This window comes from Daucus carota, chromosome 5, assembly GCF_001625215.2.
Source record: "Daucus carota subsp. sativus chromosome 5, DH1 v3.0, whole genome shotgun sequence".
NCBI lineage: Eukaryota > Viridiplantae > Streptophyta > Magnoliopsida > Apiales > Apiaceae > Daucus > Daucus carota.
The window spans coordinates 3,163,850-3,180,363 of record NC_030385.2 but is presented as its reverse complement, the minus strand read 5'-3'; the positions used below and the strand labels follow the sequence as shown (position 1 = coordinate 3,180,363).

General features: G+C 35.5%; 2 protein-coding genes across 3 annotated transcripts; both read left to right on the top strand.

Moving 5' to 3' along the window:
- The first annotated feature begins 716 nt into the window (after positions 1-716).
- On the top strand, positions 717-11,428 carry LOC108223728 (probable Ufm1-specific protease). The gene is made up of 13 exons (XM_017398115.2): positions 717-995; positions 2,160-2,525; positions 2,923-3,194; positions 3,326-3,413; positions 4,124-4,299; positions 4,454-4,544; positions 9,004-9,129; positions 9,216-9,263; positions 9,399-9,475; positions 9,811-9,899; positions 10,191-10,302; positions 10,565-10,667; positions 10,863-11,428. Exons 1-13 carry the CDS (start codon positions 806-808, stop codon positions 11,090-11,092), a joined length of 1,968 nt encoding a protein of 655 aa, XP_017253604.1. The 5' UTR covers positions 717-805; the 3' UTR covers positions 11,093-11,428.
- Positions 11,429-12,106: 678 nt separating this feature from the next.
- Positions 12,107-16,258, top strand: LOC108223315 (MA3 DOMAIN-CONTAINING TRANSLATION REGULATORY FACTOR 1). Of its 2 annotated transcripts, XM_017397501.2 has the most exons (5): positions 12,108-12,276; positions 12,343-12,427; positions 12,574-12,798; positions 13,937-14,031; positions 14,223-16,258. In XM_017397501.2, exons 3-5 carry the CDS (start codon positions 12,588-12,590, stop codon positions 16,044-16,046), a joined length of 2,130 nt encoding a protein of 709 aa, XP_017252990.1. In that variant the 5' UTR covers positions 12,108-12,276; positions 12,343-12,427; positions 12,574-12,587; the 3' UTR covers positions 16,047-16,258. The 2 variants fall into 2 exon arrangements, with proteins under 2 accessions (XP_063949536.1, XP_017252990.1); XM_064093466.1 differs by having other exon boundaries at positions 12,107-12,427; positions 12,566-12,798.
- Positions 16,259-16,514: the final 256 nt, after the last annotated feature.

Here is a 16,514-nt window from a genome sequence, read left to right as displayed (position 1 = left end):
ACTATTTGTTATTTCCATATTATCTATATTTATAAAATATTAATTTCAGTTTTAATATTGGCCAAAAAAATCTATTTGGCACTTCTTGTTTAATATATCAAGCACTCTTCTTGTCCGGACTTTTAAACATACAATAATATATTTAATAATTTCCTTTTATAGAATTATAAATCTTCATTTAGAAAAGTGAAAAAATATGGTGTTGATTTTCTTTTTATATTTTAAATTGGACGGATGATATAAATGCGACAAATTATTGATTTTGAACATGATTGTGAAAATTGAAAATATCAATTAATCAGTGAAGATCATGATTAGGGATTAAATCAGATTAAAAATTAAATATTATTTAATTATAAATTAATATTGAGTATCTTAATGTAATTTATTATGTATATTATTTAAAATTGTTTATCGTGATTAATAATATGTCAACTCGGGATTTTGGAAAAATTATAAATTTATAAAGGAGAGAAGTAATGGCCATGTTTTGCTAAAACATTTCAGGGTTTATTCTTTAGAATAATATATATTTTTATATTTTTATTAGATATAATTGTCAAGAAAGTATCAAATATTCATTATGTAAGGAAAAAATAAAATTTTTTTTTTAAAAAATAAAAATTTCATGTACTCTTTTCCCGAAAAAAAAATTCCTTCTAAAAATAATTTCAACTTAACGGTTAAAGTAGCTTGCCCAAACAATAAAACTAATAACAGTAACAGCACTTTATTTCTCAGACTTAAACCCCTCCGGTGTTGATCAGAAACCAAACAGCAATCTCCAGAGCTGAATCGGTGCTAAATGGACGACAAAATCGAGACAGAAACAATACGCATACTCTGTAACAAACTTTTAATCATCAACAACGAAGCAGGCATTCAGTGGCTGATCGGCTCTCCATTCTTCCCTCAATTCACAATCGCCTCCACGTTCAGATGCATTCACACTCTCAACTCCGATCCTCTCGCTCCTCATTACGAAAAAGAATCAGGTACTCTCTTTCAATTAACTCATGTTTCTGTTCTTACTCGAACTTCAGCTGAATCGTTCAGAGCTCACTTATTTCTCGAAACTCGTGACACGGTTCAATTGCTGTGAATGCGCAGTTAATATTAATAAACACAATTGGAAGTTGTATGTATCGAAATTGTGCGTTTGTATTGAATAACTGTAATTGGAGGTTGATTACTGTGTTTTCGTGAAAATTGGAACACGTTCAATTGCTGTGAATTTGTAGTTTACAATGAATAAATACATCCGGAACTTGTATGCATCGAGATTATGCGTTTATATTGAATAGTGAATGTAAATGTAGGTTGATTACTGTGGATAGGTGATAATATTGTGTTAATTGATTTACATATTTGTGATTTCGTACATTTGGAAATTATGTAGGTGTATTGAGTACTTTGTTTTGTGGATAGATGAAGGTTTGTATGTAGGTAGGCTTCAGTTAACTTGTTTTTGTTGTATAATATAACTACGCACATTTTGAGATCATGTATTTGCGTTGCGTAATTTGTTTTATGAACGTATGAGTGTTTTTATGTACACACGGGTGGAAGGACTCTTCAGTTCACTTATCTGTTTAGGGCGGTGTAATTAGCAGGGGGCTCTTGAAGAAGGATTCTGTTTCATTTTTCAAATCCAGGTGTATTTCAGTTAAGATTTTGAAAAATGTGACAGAATCTTGAGGTATTCAATTAGGATTTCAATTATCCTAAAAATCTGATGGTATTCAATCAGGATATGAAATTATGCTTAAAAAATTGGCGGTGTTCAATTGGGATTATTTAAAATCCATTAAAATATGATGGTTTTTAAAAAACTGATTTTTTTTGGTACTATATAAAATGATTGAATTTGTGGAATTGTTCAGTGTATTTTATGTTTCCAGAATTCCCACCATTATCCATGAGATTTTGAAGGACTATGCCTAAATCCTAAGTATTTTACGTCAACTCTACAACATTTTACCTCAAATCCGATAGACTCCGCATAAAATCAAAAATCACGTACAATCTATTAAAATCCATATATTATTTCTACTCGGTGATATAATAAATTGTACTTCTATTATATCACTGAGTAGAAATATTTATACACATGAAAAATCATATATTTATTTTTGAGTATTTTGTGCGTGTGTGAACAGATGATTTGAGGACGCTTTTATTGAAAGGTTTTGAGGTGATTGGTGCACTAATTGTTGGTAACAACTCTGAATTTGAGCGAGTTGCAAGTGAGGCAATTGATGCCTCGCGCAAGTTGAGGAAGTTACTTCACAATAATGTTGACGAAGATAGTTTGGAAAAGAGAAACTTGGTGGGAGCTGTGACGGAATCAGGCAATGGAGATGTTCGTTTTTTTGTGTCAAGGTCAGGATCAGATCGCATCAAGTCTGTTGTTTCAGTTGTGTATGATGATCAACCTGAGAAGTATGTTTGGGAGAGAGGTTGTTTACTTTGCTGTCAGCTTCCAATTAAGTTGCCACTATATTATCCTGTAAACAGGTCCAAAGGTGAGATGCACATTGTTTACCTCATTCTATATTGTTCATAGACATGTTTTCTTATGATGTTACTTTTTAACAAGTTTATTGTTTGGTAGCTTCTGATAATCGAGAAAGGTTTCTCTACTTATTGGGACTAGACTAGTGTTATGATTGATGATAGTTTATGGCGCGCACAACCGTAAAGAATGAGTATCATTTCTCATCGAATATAACTGAAGTTCTACTTAAAGGGTTCCATCAAGAATGTACACAAGGACATGACATTTGAACTCCGTTGAATATGATGTTAGCAATTTGAATGACCTAGTTTTTAATGTTTTAAGTTTAAGTTGTATATATATTACACACAAGATAGATGGTTTAAATTTGATTGCTGACCATTATTGTCTCTCGACTCTCGTAGATGTCAAGGACATATTTACAAAAGCAACTGAAGCTGTTATCGCTACTTTCAGAGATCCCAAAGTGGCTTACATTGTAGAAACACTGAATGAAACTTCAAATGAAGGTCCACAACATGTCATTTTTCGTGGGGCGGACTTAAATCTGACCACAAAACTCGCGAATGCCAGGTTTTCTAATGTCAATTCTGAAGAAGCAGATCCAACAGCGTTATCATGTTCATACTTCTGTTTAAAGGATAGGGACATCAGGACATTTACTTCTCTAGAGGAGGTAATTAGTTTGCATAATACCTGTGTTGTGTTCACAGTGGCTTTAGTGTTAAATTATGTTTTATACCACTTATATATTTACCATACTTTGTGAGTTTGTGTATTTGCTACTTTAAAGGTTTCGGTTCTTAGAATGCAGATAAGATTCAAGTACAAGTCCTGCACAGTAGATCGGATAACAGAGAAAAGTCTACTTCCCCCTATGCTGAATATTTTCCAGGTACCATAAACTTATGGGAAATATCCGTCGCTAGACCGTTTTGGCTCAAATTTTTAGACTCCTACCTGTAAGGCCATGGCCAACTAAAGCAAGATCAACAAAGAACATAGATTTTGTTTAACATCACATTACTATTGCCTATCCAACCAACAATCATTTTTTCAAGTATGTATATTTTTACGTCAAGCGCCTATTATAGTCAGCAAAGTTCCTCTTAAAATCACACTTGTGACGAAATTCAAAGACCCCTACTTACTAGAGTTGCAAGATTCATGGTATGTGACTATGTGTTCTTTTTTAAAATTGATATTTATCACATGTTTTAGGGTCACTATTCTATATTTTTCCAATACGTTATGCCTATAGCTTAGATCATTGAATTTTTGTTGAATCTCTTTGTCTCGAACAGGGGTACAGATACAAGTGCTTGTATTTATCAGATTACAGAGTTAGGGTGCCATATATTGATCGATATGTCCTTTTTTGTTAGCAACAGACTTTTTTATTTTGTCTATATGTGTTTGTAACATGTAATGTCAAAATAATTATAATGTATTGTATATATGAAGGAAAAGGAGTTACAAAAGTTCACTACACACAGAAACTCCAAGCTCACATGTGAAATATATCTGCATAAACTATGCACTAGTTAAATTTTAAGTTCTCATCTGTATAACGAAATATGTTTACAATGGTAATTTATGTTACAGCTCCTGAAGAAACCAAACTTTTGGTTGTCGATTACAAACTAGAAGTGCTTTGTTATGCCTCAAAGGAGCTTTCTATTGCCTCAGCAATTTCAAACTTACTCATCCCAGCACTAACTGACCAGTTACATGCAGTTAAAACAATGATCTTGCCTGATCTCTTTACACAACAATCAAATGTAAGATGCAAATTATATCTGTTTTCTTTTGTAGTAGATAAAAGGAAAATGATGCACGACCTGTGGGATGATGGACACCTCAGAGAAAGTCTGACCTGAAAAAGTTTTGCACTAAATGTATTTGGATGTTTATTAAATACTTTTTATGTTGCAGATATATCCATATCATTTCAGTCCTCCGGGGGTATCACATCCAATAACTGTTATGTATGAATTAACCTATGGGGAAACGGAGATGAAGCAAGGTGCGCCTTTCGCAGACTTTCTTTTTGACATAAGCTGTATATATATATATTGGAAAACCAAATGCTACTATATATTATGTTGTAAACGACTAAACGTGTTGGCAAATTGCTGTTTCCTGAAACTTGTGTTTAAGTGTTTGCTGTAATAGTCTGCAGTTGTTGTAAGTTTTTATTATCTGCAGTGTATTACCTTTGTTTTAAAATCATAAATGGCACTGGTAGGATAAGTGGGGACTGAGGGGTACTTGTATACAAACTAAGTTACAGAGTTAATCTTAATTTTATATTAGTTACTTAAAAATAATAGCAATAAAAAAGAATTGATTTGTAAAATATGATAGGGTGCAAGAGTCAAGACTAAGAAGAAAAATTCAAGTGCTGTCTTATTGTGACCAGATAGTATTGAACAAGTATCTCAAATTAGAGGAAAACATAACAAGAAGATAGTATCACTTTTCTCAATCTTAGCATCACTCTGACAAGTTCCTATAATTTTTGGATTTGGTTCGACTATTATTGAAGTATCTGGATTTCAGTTTTAGATATGATGTTTAAGCTTGTTAAAAGTGTAAAGGATTGCCAGTTGGAGATATTCTGACCAATTAGTAAAGCCGTAAAGAAAACTAAATACAACACGTCAGATTGTAAAATTGAGATTACTTGGTGATTGGTCTGGTAATATCTTATGAGAGTTGTAGGAGGCTGTAGAAGGAAAAGGTCTCTCCCTTTCATTGGAGACATTTTGATTAAAGAAATATCACTATTGTAATAGTGGTTATCATTGCTTATGATTTTTGTGTGACAAGTTCTTGCAATAACTAAAAAAGATTCAATTAGGAGAGACATGTCCTGGAATATTTTGCATTTAATCTTATGTCATAGTTTTCAAAGTGTACGCACAATAGCAGACTAGCAGGTGTATAGAATACTAGAGCCCAACCTTATAAATCTCAAACACGTGATTCATCGGTTACTACCCCTGCGTCTAGAATATGTTTGTATTTGTAGCAAGCTCTGTGAATCCTACCCTACTGCTAGAAATAGAACACATATTGAACCACGACATCCTATACATTATATCTGTGGAACAAGGTATTGCTAAAATGCTGAGCTCCTCTGTGTGTCACATGTGCTTCATCGTAGAGGCTTTTTTCATGTAAAATATTATGTGAAAACGAACTTTTATGAGGCTCGAACTTTGGTAGTGGTGCATCTTTGACAATTTACAATTTTCTACATCAAAAGAATGAATGTGGCTACACTGTAGATGCGTTTCAGGGGCCTGGTCATTAAACTTGATTTGATATTGAGGTAGCTGAAGCGGGGCTGATAAGATTTGCATGGGCCACATGCATAATAGCATAAACCATAACTAGAAAGTAGAGACTATGACATTAGTCAAAACCCCAAGCACTTTAATGGAGCTAGATACAGAGCAAAACAAAAACGAAGGAAAAGGAAATGACTAAGTACTAACATGTAGTTTGCAGGAACATGGGCATGAATGTCTTACTTTGAGGTTTAAGACACCGTAAAAGGAGCTCACATACTACTTTTTGATATATATAAGCAAAAAAGGAAAATGTCCTAAGCTTTTTGAAGCAGTTGGTTGGTGGATTAACCTCTGCTTTATGTTATTCTATATTTTTCTGATGTTTTGTATCTCTACAGAATTTATCGAACTTCAATATGATTTTTTTTTATTCTCTCGAGGTATAAGAGGCTTCAAATACTGTTACGGTAGTTATTTGACATTAAGACACTGTTAACACCTCTGCTTAAAACTGACATTATTTTTGCAAGCTTCTTTTCTTTCTACAATATCTGCTGTACGCTGTTTCTGAAGATATTCTATTAAGCATATTTAAAGTCCTTAATAAAATAAAATTTAACCTTAAATAGTGAGGCTAGCAAACTTCAGTCTGTCACTTATACTTTATGATTTCCTGTACCTGTGAAGGATATGTCTCAAAAAAAATTTGGAGCATGTCACGTGTGTATGATTTTGTGTACTCGGGACCATTAGGTTATTCCTTAATAGTCCGAACAATCTTGAGGATCTAATTTTGCCTTTGTCACAACCAGTAAGCTACAATCTCATGAACATGATATGAGTATCTTCAACCCTCTTAATACCTTTATTTCTTTTACTTCCATGTTGGACACTTTTAGCCGAGTCCGGGTAACATAGGTGGTATGTATCTATTCTTCCTTTTTTTAATTCGTGGTGCATATGCAATGAACCTTTATATATTAGTACTGATATAATTGTGCTATAATAAAATCTCTAAAGTATGAGTGAAATTAAGGAAATATAATGCCATTGGATATGTTATGACAAGTTGGTAGTAATTTTAGAACAATGAGAGCTCATGACCTTGGTTTACTTTATAACGGGCTTATGAAAGGTGCACAAGATAAATATTGGACAATTCTAACTCTACAGTCTACACATTCAGTTAGGGTTATATATGTGTGCATAAGATTGTTCTTGTTGCTTCTGGACGTAAATGAACCAAGAGCATGTTTCAACTAGCCCGCTTCTCATTATTACCATATATATCATTATTTGAGAAACGACTACAAAGTGACAGACTCAAAGTGAATAATGTCGTATTCAAGAAGCTTTTAATTTATTCTAAGTGAGCCTTGAGAATTTCTTTTATGAAGAGATGAATGAAAGTTCATCAGCAAATGAGAGTGGATTATTGAGATTCTGAAGAGGCATGTTCTAGCTTTTGAGTTTTTATTGCTTCAAATAACTGTCCCTATAAATTCCTATCGTTCTTCTGTGCAACCTTCAGAAACACCTTACACTTTATGAGCGCATAATAGAAAGTCTAGGTTCTCACCTTGTTGAGGGACTTCAAAGCGGAAGTTGATGTTGCTTTTAATGGGGTGGTTGAAAGATATGTCATGAGGTTATCATCACGACCTGCTGGAATTTCAATTGGAGTCATTATGGGATGCATAACTTAGTCACATTCAAATTCCTCATATTTGTATGAGCTTCCACAATGGTAGATATAGATGGTTGAAAGAAGCTGAATGACCTTTTGCTCCGAGTCAAACAGGGATACTGCATTAAAATTAATAATGTTAGCAGGAGTACCTATACAGTGAATCATACTAATAGAATTAAGGAGAAAACAAGGGAGTATGATCTCATTGAGTAACACAGAGGAATGTACCAATTATAACTTTTTATATACTACCATTGTGCTTGAATGAAGAGTATGAATATCGTCTACTGAATCACAGCATTGGCAGGGATTGTAAGCAAGATCCTAAAGACGTAGTTTGAGATCTTTAAGAATTGAGGAGATAAAATGAAGATGATGAGATCTAGTGAATCAGGTCAAGAACCTATTTAATTTGTGGGAGAAGTTTTAAGACAGAACTCTGTCAGGGAATTTTTAAAAATCATATAGAGGACTGACGCATAAAAAACAAATCTTTGCAAGATATACTGAGATAAAACAACTTCCAATAATGAGGGGAGAGTGTTTGCATGTGTGGTAAAAGTGTTCTGTTGAGACACTTTCATGCCAAAGAGTATTAAGGACTGGCAAGATATGGTGCAAGTCTTGTCCTCAGGCATATGAAATTTATCTTGTCTGCTAATGTGTAATATTTTTTTTAAAATACAAGGGTTAATTAATATGTGGAGCATCAGTGATAGTATGATGAGATAATATTGTTGGCGAATCTCTTGTTTGGTCAAAATTTTACAAAAAATTTTACTTGTTCAATCAAGTCCTACCCATGGGATGCTCTTTTGACACCATCTGCTTTACTTCACATGTATATGAGACCAATTCCAATTTCGTGAACTGTATGATTATTGCATCTTGGCTGAATTTGGGAGTATCAATGAGCTAAAAGTAGACATAAATCTACCTGCTTGATTAAGATTTTTTGATTTTTACATTTTTCAGGATGGGAAAACGTATTTGTATAAATTTAAGTGATATCACACACACACACACACACACACACAAACATATATTTTGTCAGGAATTTAAATTATATATTAGATACTTAAAAGTAATGGCAATAATAATATATCAATTTGTAAAATATAATAGGTTGTTAAAAAGAAAAATCGAAGTGCTGGCTTATTGTGACCAGAGACTATTGAGCAAGTATCTCAATATAGAGCGGTATGTGTCGACATATGGACATACGGTGGTAAGTACTATAACTTGTTTTTGTTGTGAGTACATAATGGAGCTGCCATATGTATAAAAGTTTTGGAAATTAACGACTGAATTTGGGGCATCACATTTGCACCCTTGAGTATATTGTTATGGATGAAGGATATAAGTTGAATTTTTATTAATAGAGAAGTAGCAATTTACCCATTAACCTTTGTCATGGTATTATGGTGGTTTCATAATTTTTAAGTCTGCTGGCACTCTTAACATTCTGACAGTATTTTAGTGCTTGCTATCTGCAGTGGAAGTTAGAAGGCTTCTTCACATGAGGTTAGGGTTACCTTTCGATCGTCCTCTTTTAAGAATCGCAAATGCCATAAATATATCCCAACCAAATGGTAAGGCAAGAAGCAGCAATAAACAAAAAGGTACATATTTATTGTTTTACTAGTATAATTAATAACTCGGTGCATGCATGTGGTCCAAATTCTTTAATGGAACAATCTTTGATCAGGTTCCTTATTGCCTAAAGATGTACATCTGGGGATTCCAAGTAGTGGGGGTAAGTGGTTCCGTATCAATGTCTCTTCTATTATGATGACCTCATTGTCATGAAGCTTATCCAGGGGGTTCTGTCACCTTCTGTTTATTGGTGGAAGTTGTTGGATATGCAGTAATTTTTGATATTTTTGTGCAGTTTCTGGTGGTGTCGTCTCACTGGTCCAAGGCTCTTATGAATACTTTCATTATCTTCAGGATGGATTTGATGATTCGGTGAAGTTTTTTATCTTTTATGTTGGCAGTTTCAGTTTTAGTGACTTTATTGGAAGGCATATACTATAACAAGTCATGATGTTTAATAATTACTGTAGCTTTCGTCCTTAGGTGAATGAAAAGAACACTGGCTTTTAAAAAATTAAATGTCATGAGGCAGTCCTGTTTAAATTTGTTTATGAGATTATATCCCATTCGTGTATTATACCGTGATTGGTTAGTTTCTTGTGGTGTTATGTTCAGATTCAGGGCATTACTAGTGAATGTTGCATGTGATTAGTTTACTAATTTCCTTATTAAACTATATCTATATGTTCTTTTTTGCTTCTTGGCAGGGTTGGGGCTGTGCTTACCGATCACTTCAGACCATCATTTCTTGGTTTAGGCTCCAGCATTACACTTCCACTGATGTTCCTTCACACAGGTACTTGAGAGTCCTTTTAGCTTTGCTAAAGTGTGCTTTTTTAAAACATCAATAGTAATATATCGGGTTCATTTTTTCTGTAATTGGTCCATTCTACATGAACCTGTGTTTTGCCTTGATCCTGACTACTCGTACCTTTGTTCTACTGTATAGATGGGCAGTTCTGTAGTTATGATATGCTGTTTTTGGTTGCTTCCTAAATTCTGGATAAATAGTATTTTAAGAATAATTATGACCTTTCATTGATTTTACCTTTAATTTCAAAAATGGCATCTTTATTCACGTGTTCAGGGAAATACAACAGGCCCTTGTGGAAATTGGTGATAAAGACCGTTCCTTTGTAGGATCACGGGAATGGATTGGTGCCATAGAGCTTAGCTTTGTTTTGGACAAACTCCTTGGGGTAAGTTTGTTACTGGATAATGAATATGTCATTTATAGTCTGTAAAAAGTTTAATGCGTGATGTTAACTGCTGCAATTAGCCAAGTACTCTCATTTCTTGTAAGACGCTTTAAGTAAAATAGTAAATAAATAGAATGATTGCCCTTCTTCCTGATGTGGGATACTTAGATGTACAAATGTCTCAGTATTGCAATATGCAAAAGTATCTGATTCTATATAAAGGCATTACATGTAGAATTGATGTATACATTGTCTCAAACAGGTGAGCTGTAAAGTTATAAATGTAGGATCGGGAGATGAAATTCCTGAAAAATGTCGTGAGCTGGCCTTTCATTTTGAAACCCAGGGAACTCCCATAATGATTGGTAAGTCAGATTCAATATCGCCTGATCAGTATTTCGTGTCCCCTTCCCTTTGCATAATAGCAATTCCAAGACGTGATAGCAAGATTGACAATGGATAGTAACTCTGAAAAGCTCGGTTCGACGTAACAACAGTTTACTGTAATATTACTTGGGATGCTATGAAGAACTGGACGTGATTTTGATTTCCCTTTGCAGGTGGTGGTGTGCTTGCGTACACTCTTTTGGGAGTTGATTACAATGAGGCAAGTGGGGATTGTGCGTTTCTTATACTTGATCCTCACTATACTGGAAATGATGAGCTTAAGAAAATAGTCAATGGTGGATGGTGTGGCTGGAAAAAGGCTGTTGATAGTAAAGGAAAACATTTCTTCCTGCATAATAAGTTCTATAATCTTCTATTACCGCAGAGGCCCAATATGGTCTGATTACAGTTTTTAAGGTCCCGTTGATAAGCTATTCAAGCTAACCTCTATATCATACATAACATCTGAAATAGATAGAATCCTACATGTTTCTGTTGTAAAAACCCAACTCATATAGTCAGATGTATCATCTATATACTCATTTCACACAGTGCAGAAGTCGCTAGTTTTCGCACTACTGAGTACTGAGTGGCTAGTAGCTATTCCAGATATGGCGGATTTAGAATTATTTTTTAAAAAGGCATCAAGCATATTTTCAAATTTTCTGAGGGCACTTTTATAATTATGAATTATGATTTTGTATAATTTAGAACATTAAATATATGTCATTTTTTTTTAGGTCCTTGGTGCCTCTCTCTGTCCTGATTCCGGATATATCTTGGGCTAAGTTTTAGGGCATCAGCAAAAGTTGTGTAGTATTTGCAAGCCTTACTGATTTAGGATAGACTTGATGCATCATTCCTGAATTATTTATCACAAGAACTTTTGTTTCTTCTTATCTTCTTCTAAGACTATCTGCACCCACCATATATACCAAAACAATTAATTTTTGAGTTCACATCCAAGTTGTTCTACTCCTAAATGGAAAGATTTTTAACTTTTTATTGAAATTGGAAGAATTTTTTTTGTTTTAACTATTCAACAAACAAACAAGCATAAAATATCTTATTTTAAGGAACCCAAGTGTTTATTTATTCTACTTTATGATTTAGCAGAATCGAAAAAATAAAATACAAAAACACAACTCAAAATGGAAGGTACGAAATACTCCGAGATCAATTTTGTAAATTTTACAAGTCAACTGATTTTTTTAAGTTTTGACGTATTTTTACGAGGCCTAAAAATAATATTTCAAAATTCTTATTTTTATAAAAATTTAATACAATTTCTAAAAAAGTTTAATACTCTTTCTATTTACCGTTTTACCCTTTAAACCGCTACAGTCATGAGTCACCAACGACATGAAACAAGCAAGCAGTAGAAAACTCTGATCCATATCCAGTATTTGACATATCTGGAAACAACTACGACCATTATTAACCCCACCCCCCGATCTAGGGTTTCCTTACTTGCATACCCCCGATTTCACACACATATACCCACACATACCCATCTCTCTCTCCATCTCTCTCTCTCTCTCTCTCTCTCCATCTCTTTCTCTCTCCCTCTCCCTCTCCCTCTCCCTCCCTCTCTCTCTCTCTCTCTCCCTCCCTCCCTCCCTCCCTCCCTCCCTCTCTCTCTCTCTCTCTCTCTCTCTCTCTCTCTCCCTCCTTCCTGTCTTGGCTCGAGATCTCCGAGCCAAGCACAGTCTCACAACTCGCTCACCGAGTCCACCAGGTAACTCACTAACTCACAACTCATTCATTTCAATTCAATTCAATCGTATTTACATATATCTATATTGTCTAATGTGAATGATTGATCGTATGTGTTTTTGATTGATTAGTGGAACTGTTTTAAGTGAATTGATGTGAGTTTTGTAGATCACGAGTGATAGATGGCGTCGAGGGAGGGGTTTTTGACGCAGGAGCAGAGGGAGACGTTGAAAGTCGCGTCGCAGAGTGTGGATATTTTGTCGAGCTCGCCTAAGTCGCCCTCTGGTTTCATGTCTGAGCATCACGCCAAATCTCCGAGAGGTGGGATGCCTGGGATTAATGTGAAGCATGTGCGTCGGACTCACTCCGGGAAGCTGGGACGTGCCAAGAAGGGTATTTTTCTCTCTACTTTCTCCAATTGTTTGTTTGTTTGTGTATATAATCGTGTCATTAGTTTTTGTGTAATGGTTATTGTTGAATCATATTTGTTTTATATTGTAGTAAAGCTTGTGGATAATCCTATTCAGTTTGCGGTTTATTGGTCTAGTTGTCGGCTAGTTGGGGCTAGTTGTCCGCCTCCCAAAATGATAGATAATAAATGTAATCTATATGTGTAATGACATAAACTATTGAGTAGAACCAAAATACTTGATTATAAGATAACGTTAAAAATTTACTTGCATATGAAATTTAGTTACATGTATATTTTGGCTTGTGGACAACTAATCATGATTACTTTGCGAGTCCTCCGTAAGAAGCAGTGTAACAATAATGAGTTGTATACTTGTTTAAGTATTTGGTGAGAAGTTTGACATTGAACTTTTGAGTTCAGTATGCATATTGATAATCGGCAAATCAATAAATTAAGATAATTTGATCTCTTGTATGTAGAAAACGGCAAAAAAAATTAGAAGACTTGATATTAAAACTAGTTTAAACCACCTTTGAGCACTAAAACCTCACATTTATTTCGTGCTGGGTGGATTGGTTCTTACTTTTTGGTGTTTCTCTATTCTTATGAATTGATTGGTTATGTGGACATTTCATTTTCGCCTATCAGCTAAATTTCGCCTATCAGCTAAATGATATTACTATCTCAAGCTCCAGGTTTGAAGTTTGCTTCCAACTTTGTAGTACAATTACTTGATAATTTGACCTTAAAAATCTATTTGATCTTTGAATGTAACTATGTTCTTAGCTGGAGTTCGATATTTTGCTACGAGATTCACATCGTGAATGAAATAATAAAAACCTACAATGCTGACTCCATGTTTTTCATACTAAACAAGTGCTTTTCTTGTTATTACTATCAACCTTAATTGGATAGCACTTCTGCTATTTCTGCTTGAATAACTTTGAGATAAGACGTCTGGATCTAAGCGCGAGGCTTGGAATTAGTAAATTTGAGTTGTGATTGCTTGATTATTTTTCTTCTAAGCTGTCTAGTGTAATACTGTATATTAAATGCTCTTTTCTGGCTGTTTTGTTTCCATTAGGTTTTACTGTTTTACTCAACTACTTTATTTAACAGATGGTGCTGGTGGCAAAGGAACGTGGGGTAAACTACTTGACACTGGCTGTGAGTCCCCTATCGATCGGAATGATCCCAACTATGACAGTGGAGAGGTAATTGCTAGATTAAGTTTATTTGTCCCCTCTTTTCTAATATCTTTAAGAGTTAAAGGTATGGGCATTTGTGGAGGGGGTTTATGCTAGTATATGTTCTTTCAGAGTTTGTCTCATAAGGTGCAGGGGCCTATGTTGTTATACATTATAAATACACATATTTATTTCTTAATTGTCTATGAACAACGCAGGAACCATATCAATTGGTTGAGTCAACTGTAAGAGATCCACTGGATGAATACAAAAAAGCTGTAGTTTCCCTTATTGAAGAATATTTCAGCACCGGTGATGTTGATACGGCGTCTTCTGATCTGAGAGAACTTGGGTCAAATGACTATCATCCTTACTTCATCAAGAGGCTAATATCTATTGCTATGGACAGACATGACAAGGAGAAGGAGATGGCATCTGTTCTGCTTTCAGCTCTATATGCTGATGTCATCACTCCAACATCGATTACCCAAGGTTTTCTGATGCTTCTTGATTCTGCTGATGACCTTGCAGTGGACATATTGGATGCTGTTGATATACTTGCTCTCTTTGTTGCTCGTGCTGTAGTTGATGACATTCTTCCCCCAGCCTTTGTCACCAAGGCAAAAAAGGGATTCCCACCGTCAACCAAGGGTCTTCTCGTGCTTGAAACTGCTCAGAAAAGCTATCTTTCAGCTCCGCACCATGCGGAATTGGTTGAACGGAGGTGGGGAGGTAGTACTCATGTCACAGTTGATGAAGTGAAGAAAAAGATTTCAGATCTGTTAAGAGAATATGTTGAAAGTGGTGATACTTCCGAGGCCTGTAGGTGCATTCGGCAGCTTGGGGTTGCATTTTTCCACCACGAAGTTGTAAAAAGGGCATTGATACTAGCCATGGAGACTCGTACAGCAGAACCAGCTATTTTTAAGCTTTTAGAAGAAGCTGCAGATGAGGGTCTTATAAGTTCAAGTCAGATGCTAAAGGGTTTCGCTCGGTTGGCTGAGAGCCTTGACGATCTTGCTCTTGATATTCCATGTGCAAAAACTTTGTTCCAGTCACTGGTTCCCCAGGCAGTCACCGGAGGATGGCTCGATGCTTCTTTTTTGAAGTCCTTGGAGACTAATGGAGAAGTACTTGAGAAGGATTCTGAAAAACTGAAGCTGTACAAGAAAGAGGCTGTTGCAATCATCCATGAATATTTTCTTTCAGATGACATCCCTGAGCTCATCCGTAGTCTTGAAGATCTAAGGGCACCAGAGTTGAACCCAGTTTTCTTGAAGAAGTTGATAACACTTGCCATGGACAGAAAGAACAGGGAGAGAGAAATGGCATCTGTGTTGCTATCTGCACTTCATATTGAAATTTTTTCCACCGATGATATTGTCGACGGTTTTGTCATGCTTCTAGAATCTGCTGAAGATACAGCACTTGATGTGTTAGATGCTTCAAATGAATTGGCCCTTTTTCTAGCACGGTCCGTCATTGATGATGTTCTGGTGCCACTGAACTTGGAAGAAATTGGCTGCAGACTTCCGCCAAATTGCAGCGGGAGTGAGACTCTGCACGAGGCAAAATCACTTTTGGCTGCGCGCCATGCTGGTGAGAGACTCTTGAGGTGTTGGGGAGGAGGGACAGGCTGGGCTGTGGAGGATGCGAAAGATAAGATAGTTAAGCTTCTGGAGGAATATGAAAGTGGTGGTGTTGTAAGTGAAGCCTGTCAGTGCATCCGTGATCTTGATATGCCCTTCTTCAATCACGAGGTTGTAAAAAAGGCTTTGGTTATGGCAATGGAGAAAAAGAATGATAAGTTGCTGGATCTGTTGCAAGAATGTTTCAGCGAGGGGTTGATTACAACTAATCAAATGACCAAGGGATTTACCAGGATTAGTGACGGACTTGATGATCTCGCCCTGGACATTCCAAATGCAAAGGATAAGTTCAAATTCTATGCTGAGTATGCCCAGGAGAAAGGGTGGCTCCTTCCATCATTCGGTTCACCGAGTGCAGATGGTCCTTTCATCCCAGCTGCAACAACTTCTTGAAAACACACCACCTGAGTATAAGTTTTTTTCTTTGTATTAGAAGTGTGGTGGAAGTTGCTTCTCTATATACAATGCTCCTCTTTTTTTTTCAACTTATTATTTTCCGTTACTTCTCTTTTACTGGTGATGTAGATATCTGTGTTTTTAAAACAGATTTAATCAGTGTATGGCTTTTGCTTAGAAAATATAAACTCCTATATGCTTATTATCTATGTATTTGTGTATCTGCCCTTTGCCCAGTGTTTGGTCGTGCAATGAACATGATACCTGTCAATTCTAGTTTCTCAACTTATAATGATTCACATGTATGTTACAAAATATATGTTCTTCCCCTGTGGTGTTTGGACTCGGCTGGAAGGGTCGGAGATAAGTATCCAAAAAAAAACGCAGGCAATATGGGGAAAGTAGTGTTTGGACAGTAGGTGTTCTTGACTAACTAATCTGTAGTGCAGATCAATCTTTGGTGCT

Coding starts and splice junctions, on each gene's coding strand:
- LOC108223728 (XM_017398115.2), top strand. CDS start 806: ATGGACGACAAAATCGAGACAGAAACAATACGCATACTCTGTAACAAA. Junction 2,526..2,922: donor TCCTGTAAACAGGTCCAAAG/GTGAGATGCACA, acceptor CGACTCTCGTAG/ATGTCAAGGACATATTTACA. Junction 4,545..9,003: donor GGAAACGGAGATGAAGCAAG/GTGCGCCTTTCG, acceptor TGCTATCTGCAG/TGGAAGTTAGAAGGCTTCTT.
- LOC108223315 (XM_064093466.1), top strand. CDS start 12,588: ATGGCGTCGAGGGAGGGGTTTTTGACGCAGGAGCAGAGGGAGACGTTG. Junction 12,799..13,936: donor GCTGGGACGTGCCAAGAAGG/GTATTTTTCTCT, acceptor TTTATTTAACAG/ATGGTGCTGGTGGCAAAGGA. Junction 14,032..14,222: donor CCAACTATGACAGTGGAGAG/GTAATTGCTAGA, acceptor TGAACAACGCAG/GAACCATATCAATTGGTTGA.